General features: G+C 51.7%; 4 protein-coding genes across 4 annotated transcripts; 2 read left to right on the forward strand and 2 right to left on the reverse strand.

Moving 5' to 3' along the window:
- Positions 1-588: 588 nt before the first annotated feature.
- Positions 589-3,012, reverse strand: GUITHDRAFT_148490 (hypothetical protein; the record flags this gene model as incomplete). Its single annotated transcript, XM_005819556.1, has 13 exons — positions 589-627; positions 761-831; positions 1,119-1,185; positions 1,728-1,752; positions 1,776-1,834; positions 1,856-1,892; positions 2,089-2,132; positions 2,179-2,246; positions 2,277-2,412; positions 2,532-2,663; positions 2,740-2,785; positions 2,862-2,906; positions 2,963-3,012. The coding sequence occupies 13 exons, from the start codon at positions 3,010-3,012 to the stop codon at positions 589-591; spliced, it is 819 nt and encodes a 272-aa protein (XP_005819613.1).
- A 925-nt stretch (positions 3,013-3,937) lies between these two features.
- On the forward strand, positions 3,938-4,609 carry GUITHDRAFT_121191 (hypothetical protein; the record flags this gene model as incomplete). Its single annotated transcript, XM_005819557.1, has 4 exons — positions 3,938-4,118; positions 4,179-4,246; positions 4,299-4,418; positions 4,475-4,609. 4 exons carry the CDS (start codon positions 3,938-3,940, stop codon positions 4,607-4,609), a joined length of 504 nt encoding a protein of 167 aa, XP_005819614.1.
- A 279-nt stretch (positions 4,610-4,888) lies between these two features.
- On the forward strand, positions 4,889-6,229 carry GUITHDRAFT_121192 (hypothetical protein; the record flags this gene model as incomplete). The annotated part of the gene is made up of 11 exons (XM_005819558.1): positions 4,889-4,939; positions 4,988-5,039; positions 5,096-5,187; positions 5,236-5,273; positions 5,318-5,392; positions 5,444-5,525; positions 5,582-5,627; positions 5,676-5,712; positions 5,955-6,015; positions 6,065-6,142; positions 6,188-6,229. The coding sequence occupies 11 exons, from the start codon at positions 4,889-4,891 to the stop codon at positions 6,227-6,229; spliced, it is 654 nt and encodes a 217-aa protein (XP_005819615.1).
- Positions 6,230-7,535: 1,306 nt separating this feature from the next.
- Positions 7,536-7,805, reverse strand: GUITHDRAFT_58474 (hypothetical protein; the record flags this gene model as incomplete). The annotated part of the gene is made up of 1 exon (XM_005819559.1): positions 7,536-7,805. A coding segment is annotated over one exon (270 nt), but the record flags the coding sequence as incomplete, so codon positions are not given.
- Between the last annotated feature and the right edge of the window lie 6,030 nt (positions 7,806-13,835).

Raw genomic sequence — 13,835 nt, forward strand, 5'->3', positions numbered from 1 at the left:
AAGAGGAGGAGGAGGAGATGTAGTGTGAAAGCGAATAGGATGATGGAAATTCTGCCCTCACCTTCCCCAACCACCTTAGAGAGTCCAAAGTCTGAGAGCAGAATCTTGAAGCATGTAAGGTCAGAGGGAGGGAGGGAGGGAGGGAGAGAAGGGAAGGGAGGGAGGGAAAGGAGGGAAGGAGGAAGGGAGGAGGGAGAGATATTGGAGGAGGAGGAGATTTGATTCACCTCCCCGTTGCGGTTGAACATGATGTTTGCTGGTTTGATATCGTAATGAATGATCCGTTGCCTGACAGAAACAAAGATGATGGAAACGATTGTGATGGAGGAGGAGAATATGAAGTAGGAGAAGGAGAAGAAGGAGAAGGAGAAGGAGGAGAAGGAGAAGGAGATACAAAGGAGGAGGGGGAGAAGAAGGAGGGGGAGGGAGGAAGAAGAGGAGAAGGAGAAGGAGAAGGAGAAGGAGATTCGAAGGAGGAGGAGGAGGGAGGAGAATATGAAGGAGGAAGAGCAATAAGAGGGAGAAGGGAGGAGGAGAAGAAGGGAGGAGAATATGAAGCAGGAGAAAGAGGAGGGAGGAGGATAGTAATTACTTGAGACTGTCAAGGTAAGCAAGACCAGACAGAACCTGAATAACTATCAGATGAGAAGCAGAAACTCATCATATCCATCGGAGCAGACAAGTCAACCACAACAATGAAACATGTCTCACAACACTTCAACAACAAGTCCAACATGGAGCTTCACTTCTCATCTCCCACCTGTCTCATGATTGTCCGACATTCTTCTTCACAGAGCGGCCCGCATCTGTTCAGATGAGTCTCGAGGTCTCCTGCAACGCATGTGACTACATCTCACAATGAAGAGCATATCTTCAGTGAATGATATCATGTCCAACAATGAATGATATCATGTCAACAATGGAGGTGTCTTGACATCTTCAGTGAAGATATCATGTCAACAATGAAGACATCTTCAGTGAAGATCATGTCAACCATGAAGACATCTTCAGTGAAGATATCATGTCAACAATGAAGACATCTTCAGTGAAGATGTCAACAATGAAGACATCTTCAGTGAAGATGTCAACAATGAAGACATCTTCAGTGCCTCTCTCACCGTGGCACATCTCCAGCACTGTGCAGAAAGAGTTCTTGTCGATCTCAAACACGTCGAAGAGCCTCACCTGCTAAGTCTCAGCCCCTCGCACACCCTCCCCGAACTGCTGCATGCTGCTGCTGCTGCTGCTGCTGCTGCTGCTGCTGCTACTGCTGCTGCTGCTGCTGCTACTGCTGCTGCTGCTGCTGCTGCTGCTGCTGCTGCGGCTGCGGCTGCTGCTGCTGCTGCTGCTGCTGCCTGCTGCTGCTGCTGCTGCTGCTGCTGCTGCTGCTGCTGCTGCTCCTCCTCCTCCTCCTCCCTTCCTCTCTCTTCCCCATTCAGTCCATCCTCATCATCATCATCATCATCATCATCATTTCCATGTCCTTGCCTGAATCCTCCACGTCCCAGGAGGCCGAGCAGTACATATCGCCTGTTGAAAAGCATTCAGCAAGGTCTCGATAGGCAACAAGAACATTTCATCACTTGTGCAGGATGTAAGGGTTGAGGTTACAACTGTTTCCGATGAATCTGCTCAACCTTTCACATGATTGTCTTCTCAACTCCCTGACATGGATCTGTTTTCAATATTGTCAGTCTTTCTTTCTTTCATCATACTTCTAATCTCACTCTGCACTGCCTGTCTAGTTCCGATCTGCAGTACAAGTCAACATGTACTTGGAGCAATCACAAGAATGAATCTCTTGCCTCTTTGACTGCAACTTCTTGATCTGCTCCTGCAGCAATCTCATCCTAACCTTCAGAATTTCCTCCGAGTGCAGCATGTCGATCTTTCTGGAGTGAAGACATGTCATTGCATGTCTTTGAGACTCAAGAAGTGCCTCCGTGAGTTGACTTGCGATGACGATTTCTTCAACCTCATCAAAGTTTTTTGCAGTCTCCTGTAATTTCTTGAGCAGTAGAAGCAAACGAAGAGAAGGAGGAGAAGGAGGAGGAGGAGGAGAAGAAGACGAGTTGAACACATCATGACCTGTCGATCTTTGCAAACTCAAGCTCTAGAGCTTGTTGTTCACTCTGAATGAAAACTCAGTCACTGTCTTCTTCTCAACTTGTCGCTGACCTTCAATCTGATAAAGTCTGTCCCTTCTACCCAAACCTCCTTCAGCCCGTTCTTGTGGTCCTTTGCGACTGACCGAAATCTCAGCCCGAGCAACCCACCTCGCTTCCTCACTGGTGAAATGTCCCAGCCTTGCGGAGGAGGACGCGATTTCCTCTGCTTTCTTGCTCCTCTTATGTTCTTCTGACTGATAGCAACCAAAATCACTTCGTCTTCAGAGCACAGAGTTTGCAAAACCTGATACATGTGCATGGCCAACTGTTTCAAAGCTCTCTTGTACAGCCTTGACAACCACTTTGCTCGGATCTGATTCCATCATGCATTATTCTTCATCTCGTTTCTGTCTCAGTGTATACCTGCATACCAACAAATCGCTCCATATCTTGCCTCACATCCTCACTCTCTGCAATGTTGTCATTTTCTTTCTCCACTCTCCTCAACATGTACGTCTGGTCAACTCTGCAACCCGTAGCCGCAAGCTCTCCACGCTAATCATGTTGTGTGTTCAGAAAGAGATCGTTGGAGTGCAAACGAGAACCTTTCAGAACAATTGCAGCACCTAACATTGTTCTCAACGTTTGGCCTGTTGGTATCGGCCTCGTGCATGGGCCTGTTGAATGAAACTGATCAGATTATTTTATCTTTCAAATCTTCTTTTCAGCCCTCCCTCCCTCTTCTAAGAATACCTTCCGCTAGATGTCGTTTCCGTCCCCGTTACAGACGATGACGACCTGAAAGTCAAGTTTCATTCCATCAACGCACTGACATCCCCATGGCATCTGTACACCTTGAAGTCAGCTCGAACCTTTGCAGAGACTTGTCCTCCTTGGCAGACATGTTTGAATAGTTGGGATCTGTCTGTAGTTTCACGTCCATGTTAACTGGTTGGACTGCGGGAAGCTGCTTGCTTTCAATTAGGAGGGATCGATAGAGCGCGGACGAGTGGCGTACCTTCCAGGAAGGATGCAGTCCTGTCCTCTGCTGCATCACAGATGCTGAATCCGACCATGACTGAAAGAAGGAGGCGACCAGGATGAACGAAAGCAAAGCACATCTCATCTTGTTCACTCCTCGCCTCACACGACAAGCATTCAACTAGCTCTTTTTCGATGATCAATCAGCGTCTTGATCAAGTTCGGCATACTGTCCGTCACTCTCCATCTTCTTGATCAAGTTCGGCATACTGTCCGTCACTCTCCATCTTCTCTCTCTGCTGAATTGTGTCTTCCCCTCCTCCTCTCCATCCCGTCACATAGCTCGCACCATGCTTTCAAACAAGCGTGTGATTTCAAAAGCTGAGGCGTGAAGATTCAAACTTTCAAACCCAAACTTTCAAACCCAAACTTTCAAACCCAAACTTTCAAACCCAAACTTTCCATCAAACTAACTGTTGCCACCGATCGGACCCGCGGGGCCGGTCGGACCGTACTGATACTATGATGATACCCGGGTCCGCCGACCACTCTCCTGACAGTGATTGGACTCCCTTGCCACGGACACTGACTTCACGCTGTCGCACAGGCCATACGATGAGAAGAGACAAGACAGCTCAGCAGGCGGATCCGAGGCTCTGCGCGGCCGGAGTCCGCGGCTCGGAAGCTCAACTAACGACTCTTCCGAACTTGAAGCCCCCGGCGGCGCTGGGCGGAGCCGGCTTGAAAGATTGAGTTTGAAAGATTGAGTTTGAAAGTTTGAAAGTTTGAAAGTTTGAAAGTTTGAAAGTTTGAAAGTTTGTTCCACCAGGCTCCCAGGGCTCCTGTCGATGGCAGCGATAGCGCTCATGGTCGTCATGGCGTGCTGGGAAGCAGCTGGGGCGATAGAGATCCTCTCGCCGAGACCTCGAGAGCTCTTCTCCTCCCTCCCCGTCTCTCCTCCTCTCCTCCTCTCCCCTGCCATGACGAGGACGGCAGGTGCCGATCTTGATCCGGATGTCAGAGGAGGAGGTTGAGATACCAGGTTTGAGGAGGAGGGTGCGAGGTATAGAGGGATGATGGCGAGAGCAGAGGCGAAGCTGGGGTTGGGGATCAACGGGAGGCATCTCTACGACATCCCTGCCAGCAGCTTGATCGAGGTTTGCTGAGGAGTTTGAGCAGAGTTTGAGCCACAGCCTAACTTGCGGGCAGACGTCGTGCGGAGATTTCAAGGAAGGGTCGAATGAGATTGCTGTCTACTTCATGAGGAGAGACCAGGAAGCTCCTCAAGTGTTTCAGTTCAACATCACGATAAGGCTTGATGCAGATCAGGTGCTGTGTGCCAGGCTGCTCGCCGCCCCCTTGCCTGACCTGCTGCTTGCTGTCAGAACGAGATGATTTTCTATATCCCCCCGAAAGACTCCGCCCACCCTCGTATCCTCCATCACCTCGTCACGCCACGTCAGCAGAGGCCAGACGATGTTCAGCGATGCTACAGCAAGACCTGCTCTGCTCAGGCATGACTGCTGCTCCCTTCCCCTTCCCGACCTCACTGGTGGGCGCAGGGAGGTCACGCGGCACCAGCGTTTCAGAAGCTGCAGGAGTACGTCGAGAGGACGAACAGGCACGTCCATGCGGCTGGTCTCCTGGTCTCATCCTGTCTCGCAGCGTCTGGGAGGACGAGGAGAAACTTCGCAACGCCAAGTTCCTCATAGCTCGTCACTTCCCTACCAGGCAGCCCTGAAGCCTCCTTGTAGTCACTGCGCCAGTGTCTCATCTTGGTTGACAGCGGGATGGGAAACATGTTCCAGTCTCTTGTCTCAGCGTTTCTCGCGGCATATCTGACTGATAGAGTGAGTTTCGTCCTGCCGAACCGCCATGGCCTGACTGACTTCCTGTAGATCTTCCTTCATGATGGGTTCTTGATGGAGGAGTTTTTGGATTTTCCAAGATGTCAGTGTTTGCACAACATTCGCAATCTTGTTTCTCTCACCCTGACTTCCTCACAGTCACCTCAACAAACTACTCACAGATTTTTCACTTGTTCGGATCTCGACACGTCTTCTTGAACTCGCAGTACTTCATGTACACAGGTGTTCAGGTGAGTCAACCCAGAGCAGGACCTAGGGAGCTGACGACTTGATACCAGGACATGATGCTATGCGACGACCTCTCATCTCGATTCAGGTGAGTCCAGCTCTTGCATGACAAAGTCAAGACGTTTCTCTCAGCGAGCAGTTCGTGTTCCTGGAGAGTGATCAGTACTTTGCTGGGCTGCTGATCAACAACGATTACTACGCCTTGGAGTATCCATCCTTGTTTGCTGCTCCATCCCACCTTTCACTGTGGGTATCCAGGTTGCAAAGGCTCTTTGGCGACAAGATGTTTGGCATCATATCAAGCTTCCTGTTCCAACTGCGCCCGGAGATCGACCGGGAGGTCATGCTGACGACTCTGATGACTCGCAAGACACACCTTGACTGTTCCCGGAGCAGGTCACTGAATTCTACGAGGCAAACCTGGCTGGTCGTCGGTCAGTCGGTCTAGTTCACCTGCTAGGAGGAAGAGGAGACGTAACCATCCCAGCAGGCATCCACGTACGAACTCACACGCTGGGTCATCCTGGGTACATCGAGCCCTACTCGCTCGTAGACCATCACGGTCATTTTCTTAACTCGTACTGGTCAGTCTGCTCCTCCTCAGCCCCTTGTTCTCCATCGTGCCCTCTTCATCCTTCTCCTCCACCAATCCTCCCCCTTTACCTTTCTATATTCTTCTCCTTCCTCTCTTTCTCCCACTTCCCCACCGTCTCTCTCCTCTCTTGCTCCCCTTGAACGTTCACCTTAGTTGATCATCCCACTTGCCCAGGAAATGCGCAAGTTTGGCCGGGGGGGCGACGAGCTACGGGGAGGACGAACTGATCCCTGCTGTGCGGCGTCGACCCTCCTACACTCCCTCCCTTCACCAGCTCCTACCAGGTGATGCTTGTCACCGACAACCCTTCCATCCGACAAGAAGCCTACCGCAACCTCGGCGACCAGCTCGTGATCCGAGAGGTCTCGCCGAGAGCTGAGAAATTCCTTCTGACGGCTTTGCGGCAGGGCCCCATCACCCGCAGCAATCTTGAAGGACAGGTTGACTAGCTGAGAGGGGGAGCAGGCAGGCCTGACGCGCCGCCAGCGCTCTGCACTGGTCGATCTTGTGCTCCTTTCCCTGTGTGACGTCATCATCACTACTCAGGTCGTGTCTCCCTCGGACTGTACGGTACCGTTGACAGCCTGGCAGATGAGCACTTTCTCTTACGTAGCTCACGCCCTGTCCTCCAAGGTCCCTTACATCGTCAACTTTCAAGGGGCGTGTGTCAGGTGCTACCTTGGAAGGGATACGTAGGACTATGGTGACGTCACCATGGAAGGGGAAGGGAGGAAGTGGAGGCGATGGTGACGTAACTATGGAAGGGAAGAGGGGATAGAGAGGGAGATAGTGATGGGTCATGGTAGGGACATCTCATCCGAGCCCTGTGTGCATGCATGGCGACATATTGCCGTGGGTTCCCACGTGAGCTGACGCCTCTTGGCTGCCGTGACCTGACTGGCTCTGCAAGTGTCTTCAAGGAGAACTGCCTGTGTCCAGTACCATCGAGACAAGAAACTGCGGGTACTATACGCAGGTATCAAATGCGATGACGATGGTGGGGAACTGAACATGTGTCAAAGCAATCTTTGACAGCACCCAAGAACTGCGAGTGGATCAGTTGAGCCTCTCGGAAACATTTTGCTTGCTAACAGATCTAGCGATCAGTCCCTACATGTAAGATAGAATCGCTCATCTATTATTGTTTCGCTTGTAATTATGTAAATCACATCATCCAATAATCCTGAAAGTCAAAGTAAGGATAGTTTCCTGTTTGTCTTTCCCAAGTACGAGCTTCTCCTTCTTATACAACTGGAAATCCTTGGTCTCAGAAGTTCCATTCCCTCTGTCATACAGTCCTTGCAAAAAGTCGGCGCTGATCCTCACGCTCCCTACCTTGTCGTTCGAGCCAATGATGTTGTAGTCCCAAACCTCTGCTACCATCTCCTTGACCTCCCCTCCTCCCTCTACCTCGAAGTCTAGTCGCTCTCCCCAGTCTGGCGAGTACGTGTTCTTCTTCACCGACGACTTCCGCTCCTCCCCGCTGTAGTTGATCACGCAGTACGCGTCGCAAGTCCCCATCGTGTCCATCTTCGGCAGATGCCGCGCTGACTCTACCACAACCTCCAGCCTCGCCCGTCTCGTCAAGGCTGCGATCGCCTCCTCGTCCCCTGCCTGTGGCTCGATCTCTAGCTCCCCTTCCTTCTCGAAACGCAGCGAGATCTCCGCCTTCTGCTTGTCGTGCCCTACCACCGCCTTGTTGTTCTCGTCCTTGATCTCGAAGCGCCTTGCTTCGCCTGACCTCAAGCACGCCCGTAGCTCTGCCGCACTGATCCTCACGCTCCCTACCTTGTCGTTCGACCCGACCATGTCGTAGTCCCATACGTCTACCGTCATCTCCTTGACCTCCCCTCCTCCCTCTACCTCGAAGTCTAGTCGCTCTCCCCAGTCTGGCGAGTACGTGTTCTTCTTCACCGACGACTTCCGCTCCTCCCCGCTGTAGTTGATCACGCAGTACGCGTCGCAAGTCCCCATCGTGTCCATCTTCGGCAGATGCCGCGCTGACTCTACCACAACCTCCAGCCTCGCCCGTCTCGTCAAGGCTGCGATCGCCTCCTCGTCCCCTGCCTGTGGCTCGATCTCTAGCTCCCCTTCCTTCTCGAAACGCAGCGAGATCTCCGCCTTCTGCTTGTCGTGCCCTACCACCGCCTTGTTGTTCTCGTCCTTGATCTCGAAGCGCCTTGCTTCGCCTGACCTCAAGCACGCCCGTAGCTCTGCCGCACTGATCCTCACGCTCCCTACCTTGTCGTTCGACCCGACCATGTCGTAGTCCCATACGTCTACCGTCATCTCCTTGACCTCCCCTCCTCCCTCTACCTCGAAGTCTAGTCGCTCTCCCCAGTCTGGCGAGTACGTGTTCTTCTTCACCGACGACTTCCGCTCCTCCCCGCTGTAGTTGATCACGCAGTACGCGTCGCAAGTCCCCATCGTGTCCATCTTCGGCAGATGCCGCGCTGACTCTACCACAACCTCCAGCCTCGCCCGTCTCGTCAAAGACTGCGATCGCCTCCTCGTCCCCTGCCTGCTCCTCGATCTCTAGCTCCCCCTCCCTTCTCGAAACGCAGCGAGATCTCCGCCTTCTGCTTGTCGTGCCCTACCACCGCCTTGTTGTTCTCGTCCTTGATCTCGAAGCGCCTTGCTTCGCCTGACCTCAAGCACGCCCGTAGCTCTGCCGCACTGATCCTCACGCTCCCTACCTTGTCGTTCGACCCGACCATGTCGTAGTCCCATACGTCTACCGTCATCTCCTTGACCTCCCCTCCTCCCTCTACCTCGAAGTCTAGTCGCTCTCCCCAGTCTGGCGAGTACGTGTTCTTCTTCACCGACGACTTCCGCTCCTCCCCGCTGTAGTTGATCACGCAGTACGCGTCGCAAGTCCCCATCGTGTCCATCTTCGGCAGATGCCGCGCTGACTCTACCACAACCTCCAGCCTCGCCCGTCTCGTCAAGGCTGCGATCGCCTCCTCGTCCCCTGCCTGTGGCTCGATCTCTAGCTCCCCTTCCTTCTCGAAACGCAGCGAGATCTCCGCCTTCTGCTTGTCGTGCCCTACCACCGCCTTGTTGTTCTCGTCCTTGATCTCGAAGCGCCTTGCTTCGCCTGACCTCAAGCACGCCCGTAGCTCTGCCGCACTGATCCTCACGCTCCCTACCTTGTCGTTCGACCCGACCATGTCGTAGTCCCATACGTCTACCGTCATCTCCTTGACCTCCCCTCCTCCCTCTACCTCGAAGTCTAGTCGCTCTCCCCAGTCTGGCGAGTACGTGTTCTTCTTCACCGACGACTTCCGCTCCTCCCCGCTGTAGTTGATCACGCAGTACGCGTCGCAAGTCCCCATCGTGTCCATCTTCGGCAGATGCCGCGCTGACTCTACCACAACCTCCAGCCTCGCCCGTCTCGTCAAGGCTGCGATCGCCTCCTCGTCCCCTGCCTGTGGCTCGATCTCTAGCTCCCCTTCCTTCTCGAAACGCAGCGAGATCTCCGCCTTCTGCTTGTCGTGCCCTACCACCGCCTTGTTGTTCTCGTCCTTGATCTCGAAGCGCCTTGCTTCGCCTGACCTCAAGCACGCCCGTAGCTCTGCCGCACTGATCCTCACGCTCCCTACCTTGTCGTTCGACCCGACCATGTCGTAGTCCCACACGTCCACCGTCATCTCCTTGACCTCCCCTCCTCCCTCTACCTCGAAGTCTAGTCGCTCTCCCCAGTCTGGCGAGTACGTGTTCTTCTTCACCGACGACTTCCGCTCCTCCCCGCTGTAGTTGATCACGCAGTACGCGTCGCAAGTCCCCATCGTGTCCATCTTCGGCAGATGCCGCGCTGACTCTACCACAACCTCCAGCCTCGCCCGTCTCGTCAAGGCTGCGATCGCCTCCTCGTCCCCTGCCTGTGGCTCGATCTCTAGCTCCCCTTCCTTCTCGAAACGCAGCGAGATCTCCGCCTTCTGCTTGTCGTGCCCTACCACCGCCTTGTTGTTCTCGTCCTTGATCTCGAAGCGCCTTCCTTCGCCTGACCTCAAGCACGCCCGTAGCTCTGCCGCACTGATCCTCACGCTCCCTACCTTGTCGTTCGAGCCAATGATGTTGTAGTCCCATACGTCTACCGTCATCTCCTTGACCTCCCCTCCTCCCTCTACCTCGAAGTCTAGTCGCTCTCCCCAGTCTGGCGAGTACGTGTTCTTCTTCACCGACGACTTCCGCTCCTCCCCGCTGTAGTTGATCACGCAGTACGCGTCGCAAGTCCCCATCGTGTCCATCTTCGGCAGGTGCTGAGCGCGCAGCAAGTGTAAGATAAGTCTTCCTGAAGCACCTTGATGTTGGCCTTTGCCTTTCTGTGTCACTTGCTTAGCTAGTTTTAGCTTCAAGAGAGTCTTTTCTTTGTTATGGCCTTGAACTGGTGCACCACTCTTGTCGACTATTTGCCTTTCGATCTCCTGAATATTTTCCTGCTGGCCCTTTGTCAAGTTTCCGAGCTCGTCCTTTCCGATGCAAAGTTGTCCTACGTGTTGGGCCTTACCGATCTTGTTGTCGTCAAATATCTCGAGCAACAAGTCTTGTGGCAAATCTTTGTTCGTGCCCAGAGGTAATTGGAATTGTTCACCCCATTTCGCTTCGTAGCTGTTTGGTATCACACGTGTTTTGTATGTTTTTCCCTGCCATGCAATTGAGCAAAATGCATCGCATTTCCCGAAAGTGTCCATCTTTGGAAGATTCACAACCGAAATAATTGTAATGACCAAAGAGGAGAATTGTTTGTCCTCCAGAATTTCAAATTTCATCTGCACTTCCCCTAAAGTCTGCTCATCTTTCAAATCTCGGATTTCGCAAGTCACCACTTCGGGTTTGTTTCCATGATTTCCAAGAATTTCCAAGGCTTTCGATATTTCATTGGAACGAAAATCTGCATTGCCAAATGCCGAGCTTTCGGCATTCGACGAATAGATGAAAAACGAGAAATTCAAACCTGCATCAAAGAATGCCTTGTTTAGGTCGATCATGAATCGCTTTTCCCAAATCGCCTTTCCAGAGTTGACTTTCGCCTTGTCTCCTTTGAGCAAATCTGCTCCAGTCTTAATAAGGAAGGACATTTCAGCTTTCTCGTTCGGAACAACAAGATCAATTGCGGAGAGGATATGCAATGTCATCTTCCTGTTGATGAACTTCTCATGCGTGTGATCGATCAGTGCTGGAGAATCTTTCAGTTCAAGTGGTGGAAACCCGTCGCCTAAAAGGAGAGCATCACCATTTTCAGACAACTGGTTGATTAGATGCTCTGCATCATCTCGATCGTTGCAGATAATCCTTAGCTTGACCACAATCCAACGTGCTCGGAGGTCGACGATTTCATAGAAGACTCTTGAGAGATCCCTTGAAGTGACTGACGCTACATGCCGTTTAAATTTCTCATGCATGACTTCTGAGTAACAGAAACTAGGATCCTGACAAGTCACAGAAAACTCGACCTCGAAGAACTTTCGCTCCTGCAACAACTCGACTGCATTCCTTTGATTCTGCAAGAGATCATGCAGATCCTGGAGGAATGACTCCCGCATGTATAAGCCCTCGTTTTGCAGCAGGTTGGAGAGAGAAAGAGTCTGATCTGTAAGATTCTTCACAATTTGACTCTTCATTCCATCCAGGCTTGATTTTTGTTGTTTGTTCTTTGTGAACATGCTGAGCATTCGTTCGAAAGCCATTTTTTCTTCCTGTGCTCGTTGCTCCTCCAAAAGCTTCAACTGCGCTAATCTCTCCTCTTCGGCTCTTCTTCGTTCCTCTGCAATTCGCTTGCGAACACGGAAACCTCTGTACAGCGCTTGGATCTTTGTGACAGCTGAAGTCTTTAGCGCCATAAAGGCTTCAGCATCTAGAACAATCTTCCAACAATACATAGTCAGGTCATGATGACCAATGCTCAATATCATTTCATCTGATGCTATTGCCTCACTCGTGAAGACAACAGACCCGACTTTACCCGCATGAGACGGACTAGTAGCCATGATGCGTGATTTATCTGTCTGTTTCACATCTAAGGATGGGCAGAGAAAGATGTGACCCTTCTCGTCTCCGAGCAAGGATATCTTCAGGTTGGGATCAGACTGGGCGGTCACAGTTGCCTTCCCATGAAAGACTTCTTCGACAAGATTCTGTTCATAAGGCTCCGATGACATGCTCGACCAGCCAGAGCGACTAGAGGGATCATCTAACCATGTCTTGAAGCCTTCCCAGAGGGATCGACTGTCTGTTCCCACGCTGTCTGGCTGAGATAGGTCAAGACCTTCAACAGAAGGCATGAGGATTTGAGGTGGGTTACAACTCCAATGAATCACTTCACTTGATACCGTCTTAGTTCGAAGGTACATGCCACCCGTTGACCAATCAATATTGGTAATATAACCAGCGGTAACAACAGAAGGCAGGTGAGTAGTTTCCTCCGACAGAGAACCATGTGTTGAAAGGGAGGTGAAGATTCCTCCAGTGATGATCTTCGTGATTTTTTTGCAATCGGCATGCTCCATCCTCACTACCCCGAAGGCAGCAAATTGATTGTTGGGACTAAATCTCACTGAAGTGACAAAATTCAGATTCGTCCGAAGTTCTTGAATGATATTGAGAGAAGCTGAATCAACAAGCAAAACATTTCCTTGCATCGTTCCGAGAGCAATATGCATTCCTTCAGGTGCCCAGTCAGCACAGATGACATACTCGTTCAACATTTTCCTAGCTATCAGAGGTTTCTTACTTCTTGAGCGAAGATCCCATCGCATCACAGCTCGATCACTTCCAGCCGTGACACATTGTAAGTCTGACGGATGGACGACCAACACTGTGTGAGGGAAGCCGAATAGTCTGTACAAGTCGTAGGAATCAGGTTTGCGGATTGATTGCAAATGACCTGATTGAAAGAGTTTGTCGTAGGGTCCACACTGTAAGCTGATGTCGGAGGCAGAGAGGATTGGCGATTCTCTTGAGACTTCAAAATTGGCATTGGGCAGGAAGCTCTTCAGCTTGTCGATCTCTATTCCTTGAGCAATCTGAAGAAACCCTTTCACCTTGCGATCTGTCGAAGACGACGTGAACTCATGCCAAGCACGAGGAGCAGAGCCCTGGTTCTGCCTGCCGATGTCTGGATCAATCTTTGAGCGGTTGGAATAAATAATGAAAGTCGACTGAGCTGCCAGATCTTGCAATCGTTCGAGATCATGATCCGTTGGATCCATGAGGGTGAACTTCCAGTTCTGAGAGACTTCAGAAGGTTGAACGATCTGCGTGTGGCTGCATGTGATAAGCTTGATGATCCCAAACCTGCTCATCTCCAGATCGATCAATTCATTGTTGGAAAACCCAAGGACAAGGTGCAAACCGTCGTCTCGTATCACTGGACAAATAATCCTCAGACAGCTTCCATTTGTCTCACCGCGGGTATACGGAACATTGCTCTCTGGACTGGCGGTACTGACCATCAGCGTGTTTACATCCCATGTCTTGATCATCCCATCCTTTCCGCCAGTGTAGATGATATTCTCCTGCAGGCTGACCTCGAACACACCTCCAGCATGTAACCGCCTGATCCTGTTGTTCGTCTTAAGCCCATACCACACCAGAACATCGCCGTCGCTCATCCCCGTCACCATCACTTTCCTGTTCACAAACACTGCACAAGTCGCAAAGACTGGATCTTCACCATCTGCTTTGTGTCTGATCTTCCCCTTCTGCTCTGTCAGACTGGCTTCCACCTTCGTCTCCTGCCTCACAAGCTTCAAACTCCAAAAGGAAACGTCCGCCATCCCGCAAGAAGCTCCACAGATGACCTCCATGTCACTCCCTTCCTCTCCCTCGTCGTAGAAAGGATTCGCTGCAAGTTCCCAACACGGGGCCCCATCTTTAACCCTAGCAACGGCAATCCTTTCCATCCGCACCCAATCCCACATGCTGACGGTGTCGTCTGCTACATGTCCACCTAATGTGAGGAGGTATCTTTTCATGCAGAAGGACAACCTGGACACGCTGTGATCATGTTGCAGAAGAGAGAATCGATGAGCATCGAGAGTCCGCCAGACGTGG

The sequence above is a fragment of the Guillardia theta genome (assembly GCF_000315625.1).
Source record: "Guillardia theta CCMP2712 unplaced genomic scaffold GUITHscaffold_217, whole genome shotgun sequence".
Taxonomy (NCBI): domain Eukaryota; class Cryptophyceae; order Pyrenomonadales; family Geminigeraceae; genus Guillardia; species Guillardia theta.